The 22,568-nt window shown below is 39.7% G+C and overlaps 1 protein-coding gene across 1 annotated transcript in view; it reads right to left on the bottom strand.

The window, feature by feature from the left end:
• The window catches only part of DMD (dystrophin), a 2,676,943-nt gene that overhangs the window by 1,882,027 nt on the left and 772,348 nt on the right, over positions 1–22,568 (bottom strand). Inside the window, exons 20-21 of the mRNA XM_089653005.1 lie at positions 10,804–10,984; positions 3,171–3,316 (exon numbers count right to left, since the gene is read on the bottom strand). Of these exons, the coding sequence (XP_089509131.1) occupies positions 3,171–3,316; positions 10,804–10,984 (327 nt within the window). The remainder of the gene's footprint in view (positions 1–3,170; positions 3,317–10,803; positions 10,985–22,568) is intronic.

Genomic DNA, 22,568 nt, shown 5'->3' with positions numbered 1-22,568 from the left:
CATATACAGTACATCAGACAAATTACTGATTTTAATATTGTGTTCTGCTTTTTTTTAGGTTCTAATAAACATTTCACAAAGTATGGATGGTGGCGATCTAAGGGGTAAGCATGTATGAAAAAACATCATTAAAAACAAATACAACCATACATTTTAACATATCTTTGACTGAGGAAAGGCATCATAATTAACAACAGACAGATAAACCTACAGCCCTGGCTGAAGAACAAAATAACAGCTAGCATTAAAAGAAAATCTCATTTTTTTCTTCCTGTTGGGTGAATGTTTGCTTGACTTGGCATAATAATGATCTTGAAAAAGTAGTTCATGGGATGCTAGCCAGGTAACCATGGATCCTGCTCTTTATAGAACACTGCAAAAGCCACAAATACCTGTTTTCCTAATACAGAAGGCATTAAAGCTTTCATCAATGCGGGTCCCATATGGTAAACAATTTTACTGCTTGTATACCTTCCTTTCCCTCTTGGTGCATAGACTTGCATATAAGCAGTGATCTATTTAAAGCAGGTAGGAAGAGGTCTGTCAATCACTCATAGCTTTAAAGATAACTTTAACCAATTAGGTCTTTAAGCCTTTTGAGGTGTAATGCATATAGGAATGCAGTCAAGTCAGCACATTTGATGCTACCAGGGTGTGGAGACCCTGCAGTAAGCAGGCAGTTTACTTTTATACTATGTGCAGAACATGGCACTGAGAGTTTATTTGTTTGTGAGTTTCCCATCTTAGATTTTAATAAATTGTTTTTAAAATGTATAGCAAGCACAATTGGTTTTAATCCTTTTGCACAAGTACACGTCACATGGAGGAGGAACAGAAGCTCCAGTCCATGTGTTGGTGCCTGTGATTGTTACTGGGAGGCAGGAACCAATTGGAGTATAGCCCTAGAGGGGCAAAAGTGTGTTTGACCTTGGTTATTGGCTAAGGTCCAGTTCAGGAAGTGAGCGCATATGGTTCACAGGGTATTATGAATGTAACACATGGGTGATCCGTTGAAGTGAAGACCGTTATATCTGTAATTCATTGGTGGTTGGCCAAAGATACATATTTATGGACTTTTTTTCTTTCATCATTTGAGATTTATTTAAAAACACTGTTTTCGTTGCGCTGCATCAATATTTGTATCATATTTTGGAGTAGTAGAGTCAGAGTGAGAACGCCTAATGGTGCTTTGTAGCAACTAAGAATTCACAGATTTGTGGACATGTTGATTTGTTCGTTATTTATGCACATCATGTTTGTATGGTATGCTGCATTAATAGTGACTATACTGATTGTCTTTTACTTCCACATTCTTTGCAAGTTCCGTTGCTCTCATTTTCCTTAGTAAATGTAATGTTATCTCTGGTCTTAACTATTGTAACTCCCTCCTCATTGGCCTACCTCAACACAGGCTATCCCCTCTTCAGTCTATCATGAATGCTGCTGCCAGACTCATCCACCTTACTAACTGTTCTGTATCTGCCACCCCTCTCTGCCAATCCCTCCACTGGCTTCCCGTTGCCCAACAGATAAAATTCAAAACATTAACAATAACATATAAAGCCTCCCATGCTCATCTCCAGGACTTCTACAGAGCTTCCCCCATCCTCTGGAACTCTCTACCCCAATATCAGACTATTGCCTACTCTGCTCACTTTTAGGCAATCTCTTCAGGGAAGCCTATCCTGCCCTCAGCTAATAATGGAATATTCTACTCTTCCTACCAGTCCATCCCCCACAGTTGCTACCTTTTGTACCACTAGCCCCTCCCTCCTAGATTGTAAGCTCCAAGGAGCACAGCCCTCCTATCCCTCTTATATTCAACTGTATTGTTGCTGTATTGTCTCTCGTTATATTGTAAAGTGCTGAGCAAACTGTTGGCGCTATATAAATCCTGAATAATAATAATAACTAATAACAATGTGGTATAACTTTACTTTGTAAAGAATACCCAATCAGGTGCAAGGAACATTTAAAAAAATGCTTACACATGATTGAATGATGGGAATCAGCAAAGCTTGATCTCATTTACTAAGCTCTGGGGAAAATGAATGCACCTGCAGTTGCAAAGTGGACAGTCTATTTAGCTTTAATAAATCCACCCCTATGTTTCTAGCATCAATTGAAGAATGGTAAAATGTTCAGCATGCAAAACCACGTAGTTAGCAAAAGACTACCCTGTTGCTCTTTTTCAGCAGGCTCCCTTAACTTGTTTTTTTATTTAAAAGAACATTTAATATTTATTTACTAGGTTGAGATATATAGGCTCATTTAGAGGATAGGCCTTCTTTTGGAATAGGCAAGCTGTGCATGCTCCGAGCTGGAATTGAACATCAATATGTATTCCTTGGACCACTCGCTAATATGACTTCATATCCAAACACAGTTAAGCTTGTGAATCAGTTAAACCCATAAGACCTCACAGCAACCTGACATTTTTTTCCAATGCATTTCCCTTGTATGTTTAGTATATTCACTTAGATGGTGTTCCTTTTATATAATACAGAAGCTCAGAAGCTATAGTTCAACTTACAGAAAGTACTGTATCATAAAGAGAATTACATTTATCAACAATGTTAGCAACAGAATCAGACACCTTAGTAAAAATCAAAGCACCACTCATTTAGCACAAGATTTGCAGAAGTCCGTAAGGGGTTGATTTACTAAAACTGGAGAGTGCAAAATCTGGTGCAGCTGTGTATGGTAGCCAATCATTTTCTATCTTCAGCTTGTTCAGGTAAGCTTTGACAACAAAAAACTGGAAGCTGACTGGTTTCTATGCAGAGCTGCACCCGATGTTGCACTCTCCAGTTTTAGTAAATAAAATCCTATATGTTTTCTAACCCTGCACTTGCAATCATGGAGAGCCAGCTGTAACAGTGTAGCAAAAATCTGCAACAGACTTTTCAAGTTACTTGAAGCAGTTTTCCACATACAGACCCACCTAAGAAGCGTTCAGTGTCATGCTTTATATTGTTGCGGTGCTACATTTAAAGACAGAGGGGGATTTATGAATCAAGCTATTATCCTATAAGTCTGCCTCATAAAAATATCATTGCTCCTCTTTTGAACTGCCCTGCTATGCAGCAAAGATGAAACATCTCTGCTTCAGTATGCAGTACTGTAAGCTGCCTTGTAACAATATAGAAAAGCAACATTTGATTACATACCTTTAGCTCCCTGAGTCTTTGTTCCATGATTTCACATTCAGTAACAGTGACCTGAGGTATTGCAAGTTTGGTTTCAGACTGCTGGATCCACAGAAGAATAGTGCTCATTTTCTCCTTATATTGTGTTGGAGGTAAACTGTCTAAAACTAACAAAAACATTTCAAGTATTATATTAGCCAAATTGTATCATAATTAAATATTTGTGAAGAAAAACATGGTCCTGGCACTGCAATAATTCAATATCGGTGAAAAAACAATGGTATAGCATTCTTGATCCTGTCCAAAATAATTTTGTTATGCACACAAGTAGAAAGGTTATATTTTATTTGCTTAAGAAATAACAAAAAAGAACACAGTCTCTGGCAGATTTTGGAAAATAATAAATACAATATTACAAATCTATAAAAGAACAAATCACAGCAAGGGACTATTTAAATTCACTGATGGAAAAGGAAATTACAGAACCTATTATTATTTCTAATTATATTCTATAATAAATATTATCTAAATATTTATATATTGCCAAATTGATTTTTTATTTTAATATCTTTATTTGAGCAAAGTTAGTGTTATAATAATAAAAGCGTTATATGTGATCTGACAATTAAGGACTTGTTCACACCATGGAACAGAGACATCAGTTTTTCTGCATGCGTTTTGCAAAGGCACAAAGGAATCAATTGTTCTCTATGTGTCCTGTTCACACTACAACACTACTATCACATGTACATTTTATGTAGAAAACTCATTGGAGTGCACATGAGAACTGATGTAAACTAATGTCTCTGTAAGTGAAACCTGCGCATCAGTTTCCATCAGTTTTTCTGCACTTATGGCTTGAACGAGGCCTAAATGTTCACAGATTATTTAAATGACATAAATGTTTTATTAATTAAGATGTTTGAGATTTTTTTTTTTTTTGCCGTGTTTGAAGACCAATATATCCAGCTGTGAAATCAACCAAAGAACATTTGGTGTAGTTTAGGTCAAGACTGAAAGACTACAAAATTGGCAGCAGATTCCTGTCGGCCATCCACTTTTGAATAGCTCATCCAATCGCTAATATTCTCTTCTAAGAGGACCTGACACCAAAAGATGTTTCCAAAATTTAAGACATGATCAGGGGCGGACTGACAACTCATGGGGCCCCCGGGCAATAGGGGATCATGGGGCCCCTGTGTACTTGCCCAAACTCAAAAAAGCCTATGAAAAAGGTACCAGGGGCATCTCATGGGGCCCCCTACTGATCCCGGGCCCTCGGGCGGTGCCCGAGTTTCCAAATGGTCAGTCCGCCCCTGGACATGATGGAAATTGAAACTAAAGCTGGCCATACATGAATAAAATTTGACCCTGTTCAGCAGGGACCAGCTAAATTTAAATCTATTTGTGACCACTGTGAATGAACAGAGGTTGATCTGGTGATTGTCATCTGTTCAACAGCCTGATCTGGCGTGATCAGTGCTGCAGGCAGTAGGCTGCAGTGCTGATGTGTGTGTTCTGATGGCAGGGGAGTCTCCTCACTGTCAGAATACCATGACACACCAGGCAGGATTCCTGCACCAGTATCATAAGTGTGGAAGGGGGAATTGGGTCTGGTTGCTGGTTAAATGAAAGACACTTACCCTTGTACTGCCATTTTAAGGAACAAAGTGCCCAACCTCATTGGTTAAAATGATAAGGCGCTTTATTAGGTTTACTGAGACCAAATTGATTTGATTGATTAAACTGATTTAACTAAGATAGCATTAAAAATGTGTATCAACCAACAGATTTCATATGTCATTTTATTGTATCTTGCAACATTTACTTTCCTGAGGCATACACATAGCACTTTGCTCCTACTTATACTTATCAGCAAGGAGATATTTCAGCAAGCTAGCAATTTTCAAAAGCAGCTCAAATATTGCAACCAATGCTTAAAACTAAGAACGTATCTTCAAAAAAGCATAAGTTCAATCAAATCCAGTCAGCTAAAAAAATCCACTGTGTTAACTCCCCTCTAATGGTTGAGTAGTCTAGGGAACATGGAATAGGCAGAATTACAGACCTTACTCCTTACTCCTGCAGGCTCCTTCAATATTAGATGACTGCTCCTATGAAGCCGCTTCTCTTTACTGATCATGTGATTGCCCCTTCACAGTCATCATGTACAGTACAATGTACTAATGGTTCAGCATTGAATGTGATGACATTGAGGGGTTTATTTACTAAAGCTGGAGAGTCCAAAATCAGACTCCCTTCTGCATAGAAACCAATCAGCTTCCAGGTTTCATTGCCAAAGCTTCATTGAACAAGCTGAGGTTAGAAGCTGATTGGTTTCTATGCAGAAGGGAGTCTGATTTTGGACTCTCCAGCTTTAGTAAATAAACCCCTGAGGGTCTGTCCTCATTGACGGGAAAGAGAGAAAAAGGAGAACACCAGCTGCCAAGGGAGCAAATAATGAGATATATAGTACTCTTTTAAACCCGCTAGGTTGAATAAGCATTGGAGTTATTCTATATGGGGCCAGGAGAATCAACAACTGAAATTTCAGTGAAATAACCAAGTGAAATTGGTTGATGTTGAACTGAATTGCAAAAAAGCAAAATACTAGTATGTCTTGCCTGATTTTAAAGCAGTCCCACTATACCATAGCCTTGGCTTGAAATATAGCAGTTAATTAAAGTGCTCAGACTGACATTCTCTACATTAAAACAAAATACCACTAACAAGTGCTAACTCAAATACTCTTAGCTAAAAAAAAAAGATGACTCTGCCAAAGCATGTGTCAACATATATATGTATAAGAATGAAATCATAATGCAAATAAAGACAGGCAAAGAAAAAGATAATTACCCATTAAATAATCATGAAAATGTGGCATTAACATTAATTAAATTGAGCCATCACACTTATGAACAATGTTAAATTGCTGCTTTTGTGTGCAGGCTACAAAGTGGAAAAAATGACTTGGCAGAGCTTCTGCATATCAATACTCCTTTTCCTATAAAAGCGCCATTCATTAGGAATTCCTTTTCCTCGTTTAGAAGTTAGTTCATCTTTAAAGCATATTTAAAATATGACTTTTGGTGTATGAAACATTAAAAACATGATTTCTTTTCTGCAAGAAACTTCTAAGAATAAAATGCACAATATTAATCTTCCAACTGGCTTTGATAGCTAGAACACAGATGGAAACATGCATCAAAGCTCAGATTTGATGAAAAAAAAGATAACCCACCATAAAAAAGTTGGAAAAAAAATTATGCAGGAAACGCCCTGTCCAAATTTACTTTATTTAAAGATAAATATTTAATTTATTTCTTCTTCAGCGAGTTCATAAGATGAATACCAGCATGTGAAAATATGGTTTTCAGGCTAAAATCTTCATTTATGGTCCAATTGTGTGGCAACAAATGGGGTTGAACACAATGGCCTTCTGCAAGATTCAGTAGCTAAGTATGGGTAAAATAAATTATTTTCTTTTTGAAAAGGGCAACTGTTAAGAACCTGATGGTGCTGATAGACTACAGAAAAAAACATATTTTTTTAGTTTTGTACTTGGAAAGGGTAAATACAGTACTTCTGTCATGTTATTATTGCTTTCTATGACCCTTTTAGAAATATATAACTTCTTTCTTATTTTCCAATGATCCAAGATGGCCTATGACATCACTTGCGGTGGCCAGGAAGTGGGGGTAGGGAGAAGGGATACATGGATTATTTAAGGGCTCCACATTTGCTGGCTCCCTGCCTACGGAGGAAGCATGAATCTGGGGCGTAACTCGTATAGGTGGATTGAGCTGTGCCCTAGATGTTTTGAACTGATGACCATCTGGAAGAGTAGGGTGGTGTGCCATGTAACAAAATTATACATTATATGCTGGAGTATTTTTTATATTTTCTTACATTTTGTAAGTGTTTTTAATCTGGGCGCTAATAAATAGAGAGCACTATGGTTCCACTTTTCTGTTTTCCATAATACATATTATATGAGAGCGTCAGCTGGAGGAGTGTATACTGTGGCGGTGTTGGGAGAGGAGCTGGAGGAATACCACAGAGGGTGTACACAAGTCTGTCAACATGTTGAGGGCATAATGACTTATTGATGAGGTCATAAAGTAAGATGAGCAGGTTTTTCACCAAACGGTGGAGAGAAGATTTATCCTATACACATTGTACTGTGGTGTTATAAGAGATTTTTTTATGGGACTTTAATTATTGTTTAATATTTATTTCTATGTGAGATAATAGTCTGTTGCGCTACACTTTGTTGTTATTCATCAAATGAAAACATGCTAATCCTTACTGGCTAGTCACTCAGATGGACTCTGGTTACACCAATGAATAGTAAAAATAATAGCAATAATAATAATAATAATAAATGTCATGTAAATGCAAACCTATACACATTACATAATAATTTGATAGAAAGAATCATTAATACAAATAAGCATAAAATACAAAAAAAAGTATGTATATGTATATAAAAATATATAAAAAATATGAAATATATGAAGTATATTTGTGTATGTGTGTAATATCTTTATATCCAACACATACATAGGGAATAAGACACATATGTGTATATTTTAGAAAACTCACAACGGCCCACCTATTGGCCAGTTTACATATTTTTATTCTCAATAAATGGTGTCTTTGGTAATGCACTAGGTCGGTGCGTCCTTTTTTCTTTATTGTTATTTCTAGTGAAATGAGGACACCCACAGTTCTATGAGGGCAGTAAGACCCGTGCCACCAACCCGTGCCACCTCTTGAAATCAATTAGTCTATGGAACCACTGAAATACATTCTTTCACATTGCACTGAAGTGCAAGAGTTCCGTTATTATACATCTTGAGATGTCCGCTTTGCTGCAAATGTGTGAAGTATTTACATTTGTATAAGTTTTTTTGTTACTCTTTGAGGATTTAGAAAATCAAGACTAATCCAACTCTTTTGTGGCTAAAGGTCATTCATATCAGATGCCCAGACAACATTTAGCAGCACCATCATGTGTTGTTTAACTTTTTTAAGAGCATACATGGCTTTTAATTAGTATACTATTTTAATAAACACTCTAATCTGGCTGAAGGTTTTTATTTTTCAAGGAAGCTAACAGCTTGCATGTGGTTATTATGCCATAGCTGACATAGTGATCCCATGACCAATAATTGTTTTGACTGGTTCCTAATGTTTAATGGGAACCCAAGCTGTCAGTGACAGCTGGGAATGACAGCCAGCTACTACACAAAGAGTTAGTTGCTGTCAGTCAAAGGTAGGATGTTTTTAAACATATCTCCAGCAAGGGGCATCATGGTAGGGGATGTTTATTTACAGATTTTGGGCAGGAACCCTCATAAACACCCTCTCCTCCAGTCCTCGCCAGCTCTTCTCCACTTTCAACTCCCTACTCTCTCCCCCCCCACCCCCACCCTGTACCTCACACACCTCCCACGAGATTGTCAAGCACTTCCAAAATAAGATCGACACAATCCGTAAGGACATCACCAATGCTCAACCTACCTCCCCACCTAGCCTCCCTCCCACCATAACCCCACCAACTCACCCCTCCTCTGACCTCGCATCCGCCCTGCCCCCCACCACATCTAACATCCCACACACTATTACCTCCCCAACACTCTGCTCCTTCAGCCTTGCCACCACTGAGGAGGTCACCAAGGTCTTCTCAGAAGCCCGCCTCACCACTTGACTCTGTCCCCACACAACTCCTCCAGGCACCCTCCTCCTCCATCCTACGCTCCCTCACCCACATATTCAATCTCTCCCTCTCTACTGGCGCATTCCCCTCCCCCCTAAAGCACGCGCACATCACCCCCATACTCAAAAAACCCTCCCTGGACCCCACCAACCTGAACAACCTTAGACCCATCTCCCTGCTGCCATTTACTTCCAAGCTCCTTGAGCGCTTAGTCTACAATCGCCTAAGCGCCCACCTCACTGAAACAACCTCCTCGATCCATGACAGTCTGGCTTCCGTCCCCTACACTCCAATGAAATTGCCCTACACAAAATTACTAATGACCTGCTAACCGCCAAAGCTAATGGCCACTACTCAGTCCTTTTACTCCTTGACCTCTCTGCGGCCTTCGACACAGTTGACCACCCCCTCCTCCTTAATATACTAAACTCCCTCGGCATCAGAGACTCCGCTCTCTCCTGGCTCTCCTCCTACCTATCCCAATGCTCCTTCAGCGTTACCTGTAATGCTACCACCTCCCCCTCTCTGTTGGGGTCCCCCAAGGCTCTGTCCTTGGACCCCTTCTCTTCTCCATCTACACCTCCTCCCTCGGCAAACTGATACACTCCCACAGCTTCAACTATCACCTCTACACTGATGACACGCAAATTTACCTCTCCACCCCTCACCTCACCCCTTCAGTCTCCGCCCGTATCACCCACCTGCTGAACGACATATCAAACTGGATGTCGCTCCATTTTCTTAAACTGAACCTTTCCAAAACCAAGCTCCTAATCTTCCCCCCAGCCCGCGCCCCCCCCCACCCTCTCCATCATGACCAACAACACCACCATCAGTCCCACCCCGCAAGCCAAAGTCCTAGGTGTCACTCTAGACTCAAACCTGTCCTTCCAACCCCATGTCCAATCGTTGGCAAATTCATGCAGAATCCACCTCCGCAACGTCTCCAAAATACGTACTTTCCTAACCCCAGACACTACTAAACAACTCGTTCACTCCCTCATTATTTCACGTTTGGACTACTGCAACTTGCTTCTCACCGGCCTACCCCAACACAGGCTATCCCCGCTTCAGTCTATCCTGAACTCAGCGGCCAGACTCATCCACATTACCAACCGCTCCTCTTCTGCCATCCCTCCCTGTCATTCCCTCCACTGGTTCCCGATCGCCCAACGCATTAAATTCAAACTACTAACACTGACATACAAAGCCATTCACAATGCTGCCCCAAACTACCTCACCGACCTAATACCCAAATACCACCCAACCCGTAATCTTCGCTCCTCACAAGACCTCCTACTTTCTAGCTCCCTGGTCTCCACCTCTGCAGGACTTCCCCCATCCTCTGGAACTCACTACCCCAATCCATCAGACTGTCACCTACCCTCCTCACCTTTAGGTGCACCCTGAAAACCCATCTCTTCAGGGAAGCCTACTCCACCCTCACCTAACAGCCAATCTCCTCCACTCCTCCTACCACTCCATCCCCCACAGCCACTTCCTCCTGTACCACTTTCACCTCCCTCCTAGATTGTAAGCTCGAAAGAGCAGGGCCCTCGAACCCCTCGTGTATTGTTTTGTTACTGTATTGTCTCATGTTCTGTCCCCCACTATAATGTACAGCGCTGAGCAAACATTTCTGGCGCTATATAAATACTGTATAATAATAATAAGGAAGTGGTTAAATTATGTACGTCTATGAAACTGTAGTGATCTAGCACACTTTTTAAACTAATAAATACATCTATTTAAATTTATCATATTTGTACATACACAAAACAATGTTTAAACACAGATAAACATGCATATACATATATTGATAGGTCACACCGCACTCTAAGTGGGCTTTGCAGACAAATATGAAGCAAACTATTTAATATCGTAAGATTTCTCAGTAATTATAGACCCATAAGCTTTGTTGGTTACACTTACTATTTTGAAGCTGTTTTTCTCTAGATTGCAAGTTGGAAAGAACTTGATTATAGTGGTTGAGAAAAGCTGCTACATCTGCGTCCAAAAACATTGGCCCTTGTTCCTTTTCTTTTAATTTTGTTCCCTGGACTTGCAAGGATCCAATTTCAGGCTTGAGAGCTAACAAACGAGCAACTTCATCCTGTTTCCCAAATCACAAAAAAAACAATATCAAAATGTGCTTAGATGAATAAAAAAATAAATAAAAATATCATGTTTGTAATGCAAACTTCTTAAAAATAATTTGACCGTTACAACATTTTTCTGCAAATATATTGGTTTCAGAAGATAGGAAAAAGTGCTTGATTGTTGGCACATGTATAGTCTATAATTACTGAAAACAGTCATCTAGCACAAATAAACTAAACATATGTAAATTACCAATCTCTTTGCAGTAAGATAACCTTATTATTTCCTGTGTTAGCTTTATGGCTTCCTGTCATATAGAAAGAGAAAAGTGACAGCATCAGTGCATAGCTTTTACATTGATGTTATGTATCCCCTTTTCCAGTGCTCAGATTGGGACTGGGACAGTACTGTAAGCTAATGAGGCTCCACTACATTGCTCTATGCAATCCATCTAACACTGAAAGCTTCCAAAAATATGGACCTCATCACAGATCTGCTCTGTCAGTGTCCAAGGACAGTAGGTGGTTGACCAGTCTGTTGTGGGCAGCTGTAGGGAGACCAGGACCTGCATTGGTTGAACAATGCAATAAACTCTTTTGAAGGTAAGACAGTCCCCATACATGTATTTAGCTTTTTTCCCCCCACACATATGACAATTAAATATGGAACTGCCAATGTTAATTGAATAAACAATTGTTTGATAAATGGATAATTTCTAGATGTCAGATGTTTATATTGTGTCCCTAAATCAGCTTCTCAACAAATGTATTTTTCCTTGCTCAATATAACTTCTTAACTGAATATGTGAATGACTATATGATTTTCTAGCATTCTGATTCTGACTTTTTCAATTTTCAGTGCAACCACCAAACTAATGGACTTTAGCACTGCCAAATATAGCACCATTTAAATGAGAAAATCAGGTTGTGACTAGAAAAATGATGAAGATAACTAACCCCATGATTCATTCTGGATTTAAACCCATTCCAAAACTGTTTTGAAAAAATAAATAACTTAATATATTTAATATTTCAATCTTCATACAGTCAAAAGGAAAAGATTTCTGAGGACTTTGCCATAGCTTAGACCTTCACCAACTGGCTGGGCCAATTACAGAAAAATAAATAGCTAATCACCTCTGACTCCACAGGTTACTAATAGGTGAGAATTTAATACGTTAAACTGCAGGATTCCTGTAAAGCAATGGTTTCCATCTTTCTTGATAAAAATAGAAAAACTGTTTGGAAATCTCCATCAATTTGATGACCACCGATGTTGTGTTTTTTCATTCTTCTAAATAATGTAACATATCGGGGATATTCCATTACAGTGGACTTTTACTTATAACATCTTCCACTGCAGAAAGCTTATTTATCATTTTGGTCTGACTCAACCTCTTCAATCTATAATGCGCCCAATTATTCTAATAAACAACACATCATTGCTAAGACGTTTTTGCACTTACCCAAACATTGGAACTATATTTCTATATACTAACTGCCAAATAATTCCATGAAATCCCCTGTACAACAGCAAATACATTGAGCGATGTACAGTTGACTCTCTTTGCCAATCAGAGCAAAACTGCTCAGCAGCGAGCTGTCTGAACAAGATTTCAGAATGAGACAAGGGCAAACTCATCAGTGTTTTGCTGCTTCTTTATTTTCTAATCAGCAGGCAGGGAGGTTTCTGAACCAAGCTGTTTTGCTTACCTGAAGTAAAGTAACATGCACCCCTAGAGGACAAATTAACTGTTAGTACAGTTGTCCATTAATTTCCTCACCCACTTGCCTTGCATGATACATACCTTCCACCCTTCCAGAACTTCCTTTCACTGCACATGCACACCGCTGGCACATTCATTCCTATGGATAAGTTTTAATCATGGCAGCCCCCAGCCATGCTGCAGAGAAAAGCTCATCCACTGGAATGAAGGCAATTTCAGTGTACATGTACAACTAAAATAGTTAACATATGAATTTCAACTATATAGCTGTTTGCTTGATTGCTAAATGATCTAGTAACAGACTTCTGCAAAGAGCTAGAAACTTTATTATATAACAGCACTATATATTTTAATTATTATTATTTATGTATTTATTTATTTTTTACTTTATATTGTATCACAAAATGATCACTCTGTTGTTGCTCAGAGAAGGATACAGGAAAGAAAAGATCTACCATTACCCTGGAAAATAATTGTGAAGTGCTTATTTACAGCTATTAGGTGATCACAATAAGAAAGCTTGAAACCATCTTTACAAACTTATCTGCATGTGGGATGTTTTCATGCAGAGTTTGAATTAAAACAGATACTACTGTTATTGTGCATGCTGGTCAGAGCTGGTTGAAAGAGCAGCCCTAAACTGCAGTGCTCATCAAAGTGTGGAATTAGAAACAGGTGTATACGGGGCTTATTATCTTTCAAATAAACTGTAAATGAGTGTACATTAAGCAAAATTGTTATTTCGTTTAAACACAAAGGGGTTATTGTAACATTCTCTAACTTTCAATCCCAGTAGTAGCCTTAAATTGGTTGTAAAGGCTGAAGGTTTTTTTACTCTAATGCTTTCCCAATCCAGTGCTGTGCCCAAGAGCAGCAGTGGTGCTGTTCTCTCTTTTCTTCCTCACTGGACTAAGTGACAGCAGCAGGAGTCATTGGCTCCTGCTGTTGTCAATCAAATCCTGTGAGGAGAAAGAGCAGGGGGGGGGGGGGTGGGGGACAGAGCCACACTATGTGTGTCAATAGCTTGACACAGTGTGTATGGGAAGTGAGCCTGCATGAATACTCCCCTAGCAAGTGGCTTGTTAAGAGGGGTACTCAAAAAGCAGGAGGTGCCAAAGCACCGGCAAGGACCTCAGAAGAAGAGGATCAGGGCTGATCTGTGCAAAGCCAAGCCATTGCACAGAGCAGGTAGGTATAACATGGTTCTTACAATTAAAAAAAAACCCTTTACAATTACTGTAAAGCATACCTTCCAACTGTCCCTCATTTGGACCCAAATTCCTTAGTCACTCTTTCCTCCTCAGTTGTCCCTCCTCTTGTTCTGATGTACAGATATATGAAAATGTACTATTCAGCTACTAAAGTGTTATTCTGCACTGAACTTTCATTCTATCTCTAATTATGTGGTTTGCAATTTTGAAAAGCCAGTATAAAGGAAAAGTTATGGTGGAAAAAAATTAATTTTGGTATATACATTCCATAACATAGCAGGGGTGTGCCCTTGACCTAAAAACATAGTGCTTCAAGGTGACCCTCTTCTTCATCTCAGAAAGTTCTTTGTGTGCAAGTTTCCATTGTAGAGGTCTATGTTTGTCTCCCTGATGGGGCGGCGTTATATTGACGTGTCTGGCACTTAATCCGTTACTATGTTGGGGGACTCATTCATATACATCTGATGCTTTATTTTACTTTTAAGATATTATCATATACTGCATTACATTTATACATATTCTGTTATGACAGTGTTTGTGATGTGGCATCCGTGGTCCTTGCACACCAAATTGATGGCCTCATTCTTGGAGGAGGCTCGCCTTCTAACATAGTGAAACATCTTCTTTTGACTGTTTGTGGTGGTTATGTAAGTCATGTACCTTATATGGTTCATTTTACCAATACCTAATTATAAAAATATTTACTAAAAATTGATCATTGACAATAATTATTGTTATAGATTGGTATCCGTTCCTTGAGGAAGAATTTGTGTTAATGTATTTGAAACACGGTGGTTCCCAGGCTGAATATATCTGCAGTCAAACCTTGAGGTTGTAAGATGGAAATCAGCTTTGGGGGATACCACTGGATACATATTGTAACAATTACAATTTTGCGAAATGAATAAGTTGTCTAAAATTGTTGTATTTTATATTGGCTAATATGGAATGTTTACTCAATATGTGCCAATTTGCCAAACAAAAGAAATTTGTCCAATAAAATGTTGATTTTTTTTAAATCATTAGTTTCTTTGTGTACACTCCAAGGTTGCCTTAAAAATCCCATTAAATGTAAGGTGCAACTTTATTAAGGAAATAGGGATGATGGCAACCACACCCTAAGCTACACTGAATGGCTTTTTATTAGAAAGTTGAGAGGTATGCTTAGGGTATAACTAAATGCAAAACCTTTTAAATTTGGATAGAGTAAGGGAGGATTATAACGCCTGTCAGTTTTTTGCCATCTGTGTCCCATTGGGAACTTACCAGAGTTAACAGCCCTGGTGTCCCAACTGGAAGATTTCCCTTCTATTGCTGTTTGGGCTTTTCTTTTACTGTCACTGTCAGTGATAATAGTAAACAGGACAAATAGAGAGGGGGGTCTCCTCAACAGGGACAGCAATAAAAAACCTGACAGGTGTTGCAAACCCTCTCCACTCTATCTAAAATGAAAAAAAAAAGGTTTTGCCTTTAAATATAGTTCTCGAATATTCCACTAGAAGAGAAAATAGCCTAACATTATAGGCTAGGAACATTTGACCAGAAGAGGATTTAATATGAGGGAGACCTCTCCACTGTGTACAAAGTTTACTGTGCTCACCCCCAACAGAGCAATGACAGACAGTGACATGCTATGTACAAGTGATTCATTGTTGAAGAAACACAGTTTTGTTGTTTGGCAAGTTTTCTGGACTGAAACAGATGAGCATTAGAGCATCACCTAAAGAAAATATTGTGCATGGAAATTCAAAATAGCCATAATGCCAAGTTTCTGTCAGTAGTTCCCTTATTTCATGGCAGCATATGTTTGCAATGATCAATCTACCCACTTCTGTGGGCTGTCAATCAAAAATAAAGCATTCCTGATGGAGAACTAGTCTCTCAGTTCCCCATCAGGCTCTACCCACCCCTAGTACAAAACTTCTCAGCCGTGTGGTTGAAAGTGTGAATAGGTGCAGTAGCTGGGGATTGAGGGCATGAGTGCACTGACAGATTTATATACCTGTATCTGAGACACCCTTTACAATTTCCCTAAATGGAGCCTGATTTTCCTTTGTCAGGATAAATTCCAGTTCAGTAAAAACAGATTACTGATGTTATTCACAGAGGTATAAACAGGGCTTTTTTTCAGTGGGCATTAGGGGGAACATAGTTTCTGCACTTCCAGCGCTGAATGTATGTAATGGCAAGGGGTACTGGAGGGTCTATTGAGGCTGATTGCTGGGTGATAGATTGTTGCTTGGGGGGTTATTGCTGGGAGGGATCTACTGTTGATGGAGGGGTCCATTGATGCTGGCTGCTGGATGGTCTGTTGGTGCTGGCAGGGGTCTATTGTTACTGGGGAGGTGTTTTATTGTTGGGGGGGGGGTCTATTGTTAAGATTGATTTTATACAGTATATTAAGTAATATATTATACAGACTGGGTTTTTTTGGCATGTAGCGTGATTGAAGAGCTCAGTGGCACTGAGGGACGGCAGTTGTAGCATATGGTTCTGATTCGGTGGCATCTTAACACAGCTTACATATGACATGGAAGTTGCTCAATGCTGTCTGGTTAGTCTGGTGGTTTGATGATGCTGTGTTTAAGCACAAAAGGTGGACAGGGATCCCTGTGCTAACCTAATCCCTATGGCTGTGAGCACAGAAGGGGCCCTGTGCTCAGTTCAACATCTGGATGATTTATCTCCTGCTGCTTGTGCTTTCAACACTGTGAAAACCCTTTTTTAAAACATTTTTTCACATACAGTATGTTAAAATGCATCATTTAGGCCTGATGATTACTTGAAACCCCCAAAACCTGGCATTCAATTTGCTAAGACTCTGTGTTGCTGATAAGGGTATTTTGTTGCTTGGGTGAATCTAATGTTGCTGGGGGGTATATTGGTGTATGGGTTCTACTGTTTATGGATCTATTGTTGCTAGGGCAATCTATTCTTCCTGACTGCAGCTGGTACTGTACATTTTACTGATTTTCTTGTTCTTAAGAAATTCCATACAATTACTTAGCACCACAAAATGACAGTTGCTTCTGTATTCTCTAAAAGGGGTGGTACTAGGAGATGGGTAGAACCAAGAGACAGTTCTCAGAGGTTGGTAGGAGATAAGGGGTGATACAAAAGTACCTGTACCTATTCTTTGAGAAAAAAAGCTCTGGGCATAAATGATTTGATGTTTATAGCAGCTGCAAATGATTTGAACACAACTTGCCACAATTGGGCTATGATGAGTTAACTTCTAAAGCAATAACATTTACTTTGTAACTAGGTTTTAAAACATGCTAACAAATCTTTAAGATTGAAAAATGTTCAGATAACTAAGCACGTCCTTCACCTTATCTGACATATCCTTTCAGTACCCTATTCAAGCAATAAATACACTATAGAACAAAGCAGACTTGCATCAACATGCTTTGAACCACTTACAGTTCTCTGTGAAAAAAATCAGTTATTTGAGATTAGTAAACTGATCAGAAACATGAGGCAGAATGATCTAGGTAGGCTTCTGGTCAACTTTTATGTCCTGCAATTATATAATAAAACCCTTCCAATTTCTCTAAACTTATCACAATACTCCCCCACCCCGCACCCCCCCCCATCCTCTCCATCACTATTAGCAACGCCACCATCTCTCCCACCCCACACGCCAAAGTCCTGGGTGTCACCCTGGACTCCCACCTCTCCTTCCTACCCCACATCCAACTGCTATCTAGATCTTGCAGGCTCTACCTCTGCAACATCTCCAAGATATGCACATTCCTCACCCCAGACACCACCAAACAACTCGTACACTCCCTCATCATCTCACGCCTGGACTATTGCGATTCCCTTCTCACTGGCCTACCCAAACGAACGCTATCCCCACTCCAGTCGATCCTGAACTCAGCAGCTAGACTCATCCACCTCACCAACCACTCCACATCTGCCACCCTCCTCTGCCAATCCCTTCACTGGCTCCCAATTGCCCAATGCATCAAATTCAAACTGCTAACTCTGACCTACAAAGCCATTCACAACGCTGCCCCAAACTACATAACCGACCTGATACCCAAATACTACCCTACCCGTGACTTCCTCTCCTCACAGGACCTCCTACTCTCTAGCTCCCTGGTCTCTTCCTCCCATGCCCGATTGCAGGACTTCTCTAGGACTCCCCCCATCCTCTGGAACTCCCTACCCCAATCCATCAGACTGTCACCTACCCTCCTCACCTTCAGGCGCACCCTGAAAACCCACCTTCAGGGAAGCCTACCCCAACCTCACCTAACGCCTGACCTCACCTAACAACTAACCTCCTCCACTTCTCCCACCACTCCATCCCCCACAGCCATTTCCTCCTGTACCACTTTCCCCTCCATCCTAGATTGTAAGCTCGAAAGAGCAGGGCCCTCAAACCCCTCGTGTTTTGTATTGTTACTGTCTTGTTTCATGTTCTGTCCCCCTTGCTACTGTACAGCGCGGAGCATACCCTTTGGCGCTAGAAAAATACTGTATAATAATAATAATAATAATACATCAAATAAAATGAAGTTCATTGTTAATGTAGAACTCCACTAAAAACTGCTTTTCTGGCTTTAGATATATCGAAGAACAGCTAACATTTCTGTCTGGTGTTTTGTCACCAGTGGATAAAATTTCCTTATTTTCCTGCCCCAAAAACACAAAAGTAAAAACAAAAATGACAACTTTCACCAAAATTGGTGTCTTCACTAGATTTCCCCCACACATTGATTTGATAACAACTGTGAAGGTTTAATATGCCTTTTTTTATTTCAATACATTTTTATTGGTTTTTAACCACTTCAATATTGGGCTATTATACCCCCATCCTGCCCAGGCCAATTTTAAGCTTTCAGCGCTGTCGCACTTTGAATGACAATTGCGCGGTCATGCAACACTGTACCCATAGCGTATGTACTCTCCAGCGCCTCAGGATATGCACAGCCAAAAGGGAAGCCAAGGGTACCAGGACAGCGACAACCAAAAGGAAATGTTCCAGGGGTGCAGCCCTCCTCAGACGGGGAAATCAGCCACTGGATAGAGAGAAAACAGGTGGCGCACACACCTAGTGCATTATCCAAGGTTTATTGTAGGAATTAAATCATAAAAACATACTCACAGACGAAGCATGTATCTAAAAAGCATAGAAAAATGACAATGGCCACAACGGCGGGCAAGGTGTTCTCACTGTCAGTGCGGTCAAATGGCTGACGCATTTCGGGGACGAATCCCTTTCCTCAGAGCTGATGACCAGCCTCTGATGCTGATGTATGATGAATGGAAAGTGAAGTAAGAGCCTCGCTGTTGATGCATCAACAGCAAGGCTCTTACTTCACTTTCCATTCATCATACATCAGCATCAGAGGCTGGTCATCAGCTCTGTGGAAAGGGATTCGTCCCCGAAACGCGTCAGCCATTTGACCGCACTGACAGTGAGAACACCTTGCCCGCCGTTGTGGCCATTGTCATTTTTCTATGCTTTTTAGATACATGCTTCGTCTGTGAGTATGTTTTTATGATTTAATTCCTACAATAAACCTTGGATAATGCACTAGGTGTGTGCGCCACCTGTTTTCTCTCTAACACTGTACCCATATTACATTTTTAGCATTTTTTTTCACACAAATAGAGCTTTCTTGCTAAATAAAACAAAAAACACCTGAAACTTTTGAAACAAAAATGCACTTTTCTTTGTTTCTGTTATCAAATTTTGTAAATAAATAACATTTCTTCATAAATTTAGGTCAAAATGTATTCTGCTACATTTCTTTGGTGAAAATAATAATACTAATTGAATTTGTATTTTACTTTCAAATGTTTCTACTTTTTTTATTTTGTATTATATTTTTTCTTTCTTTTACTATTTTATTTTTCAGCACACTGTGACCAAAGCAATACAATGTTACCATAGTAACATTGAACTACTCTGGGCAAGTGATCAGGATTTTTTTTTAGCACATTATGATTGCTAATACCAATGTATTTCATTGATATTTGCAATTATTGTTACTGAATGAAACTGATTCATTCAGCCTTTTGTTGTGATTAGCTGTGATTGGGCAAAGCTGATCACATGATACAGATGGGCTGTGATTGGCCCTGCTGTATCATGTGACTGCCTTGACCAGTCACAGCTAACAACATAATTGTATACAATGGATGGCATGACAGGAAGCCATCCATTGTGTACAATTGACAAGTGATTTGCTGTGATTGGTCACAGCGGTCACATGACACTGGCAACGGGCTGGTGTAGTGATCTGTCACTGGCTGTGTCCCGTGGACACGTGGCTCGTCTTGACAGGACGTCACATGATGCCCAGTCACAATGGCGAGTGTCCCACCCGGCTGTCAATCTGCTATAGGCCAGGCAGGAATATGTTAAAAAGGCACATACAAAGAATGTGAAAAACAGTGTACATTCAAAACAAAAGGAAACATTGTAACTCGTTTTTTAGGTTTCCAGATGGGAATGTGGAATCCTAGTTATGGATTGGATATACAACAACAATGATTGTTTTTAGATAAGATAACGTCAGAGAAAAATACAGCTTTCACCTGGTGAGGATCCAATAGGTAGTATATCTATTTTATGGATATTGGACTATTAAAGAACCATTCTGTCATGAATACCATGTTAACCAGGGTTGCCATAATTTTGAGAGCAACACTATACTTCCCCATGCTAGATGCAAAGAGTATTTCGTAAGTGCTGTGGATGTGGGTAGTTTGGATTACTTCTCCAAGGCTTGGAACCCCTAGGTCTTTCCAGTGTCTAAGGATAGTTAGGCGTGCTGCTATCAGAATATGTAATATTATAGTTCTGAACATGTGAGGTGTGGATTCTATTCCCAAAGGCAATAGTGCCATACCCGGAGAGTCTTGGGCAGGACCACATAATATGAATCAGGGTTCCTGTACATCTACAACTCCTCCAGCAAGTCGAAGATATTTTAGAGGAAAATTTAGATAACCAATGTGAAGTCAGGTACCAGCATAGCAATATTTTTTGTGTCATTCCCCATAGATTCACACTCTTAGTAGCCTTATATGTGGAACTCAATGCTGTCTTCCACTGTTCGATGGATTACTCACTCCCAAAATCTTTTTCGCAAGCTGCTATCGGGGGAGATTTGGCAAACTCAGTTTCATCTTGAAGAAGAGAGTAAAATAATGAGATGCTCTTAGAATTTGTAGGTTTTAATTGATAGAATTGTGCCAAGGCACTGAGATAATCAGTGTACTAGTATTCTGTAGAAGGTGAGTAATTTGTACATATTTGTAGTGTTCAGTGGCAGGAAGAGAGTACTCCAGTTGCAGTGTCTGAAAGGTTTTTAAGGCGGGGCCAGCATACAGATCTTCCAAGTATAAAATACCTCTCAACTGCCAGTTTGTGAGATTTAGGTCTGGTATAAGGAAGGTTGTTATTGGAAATTTTAGAGAGGTGAGTTTTTGTTTTATAAATGGGGTTTTGCACAAAGTAAGCCATGCTTCTACTGAGGCATTGATGGTAGGTAAAATTTTGGTATTTCTGTGAATAATATGGTGCGTTGATATTAAATAATTATACAGGTTCCCTTCGGCACTTGAAGTTGTTCTAGTTCTGTCCATAAGGTATCAGGTTGCAAAGCAAACCACTTTTTAAGTTGAGCAAGAATGGAAGCCAAATAATAATCGCGCAAGTGAACATGGCCCATGCCTCCTGCTTGCCTAGATTTAATAAGCTTGCTGAAAGCACAGCATGCCCTCTTGCCCCGCCAGAGATATTTATTTAGTATAGACTGCAGGGATGAAAAATCAGAGTTTTGTATAGGAATGGGTAGAATTCTAAATAGGTAAGTAATTGTGGGAGAATCTGCATTTTGAAGGCTGCCAACCTTCCTGACCAAAACATTTCGCAACGGGCTAATTTATCTAATTTGGCGCGTAAGGAGTCTAGGAAGGAAGTATAATTTTCCTTAACAAGATCAGCAGTTCTAGGAGTGAGGGTAATACCTGTATAGGCAATCCCTTTATTCTTCCATACGTAAGGGGATGTGGGTTGAAGGACCTGTTTGGCTTTAGCTGGTATTCCCAAATCCAAAACATATGATTTCATCTCAATTATCTTTACGTAAGATACTTTATTAAAGAGTTTCAATGCTAGATATACCGAAGCCAGTGAAGTTTCCATATCTATGAGCCTCATTATGATATCATCTGCAAAAAGACTAATGGTGCGCATTCTATTCCCTATCCGGAAGGCCTTTATCTGTGAATGTGTGCATATATATGTAGCCATGGGTTCTATCGGTAAGTTAAAAATAAGCGGGGAAAGAGGGCATCCCTGCCGAGATCCATTAGATATATTAAATGGGGTTGACAAAACATTGGATACATAGACTTGGGCCGATGGGCTAGTAAATAAGGCCCTTAAATTCAAAATTGGTAAGCACCTGTGCCAGATATTACCAGTGTATTCTGTTGAGTGCCTTCTCCGCGTCCAGATTCAGGAGCAGAGAAGGCGTTCTATTGTTATTAGCTAAATGTATAATATTAATTAAGTCAAGTCTAGATGGGTCTGCAGTTTGGCGACCTTTTGTAAACCCAGATTGGTCTAAATTGATAAGTGAAGGTAGGCTATCAGCTATCCAATTAGCCACCAATTTTGCATAGATTTTTAG

This window comes from Staurois parvus, unplaced genomic scaffold (genome assembly GCF_062004578.1).
Source record: "Staurois parvus isolate SC_StPar_1 unplaced genomic scaffold, SC_StPar_1.0 ptg000696l, whole genome shotgun sequence".
In the NCBI taxonomy this organism is placed as follows: domain Eukaryota; kingdom Metazoa; phylum Chordata; class Amphibia; order Anura; family Ranidae; genus Staurois; species Staurois parvus.
This window is presented reverse-complemented; position numbering and strand designations above follow the sequence as displayed.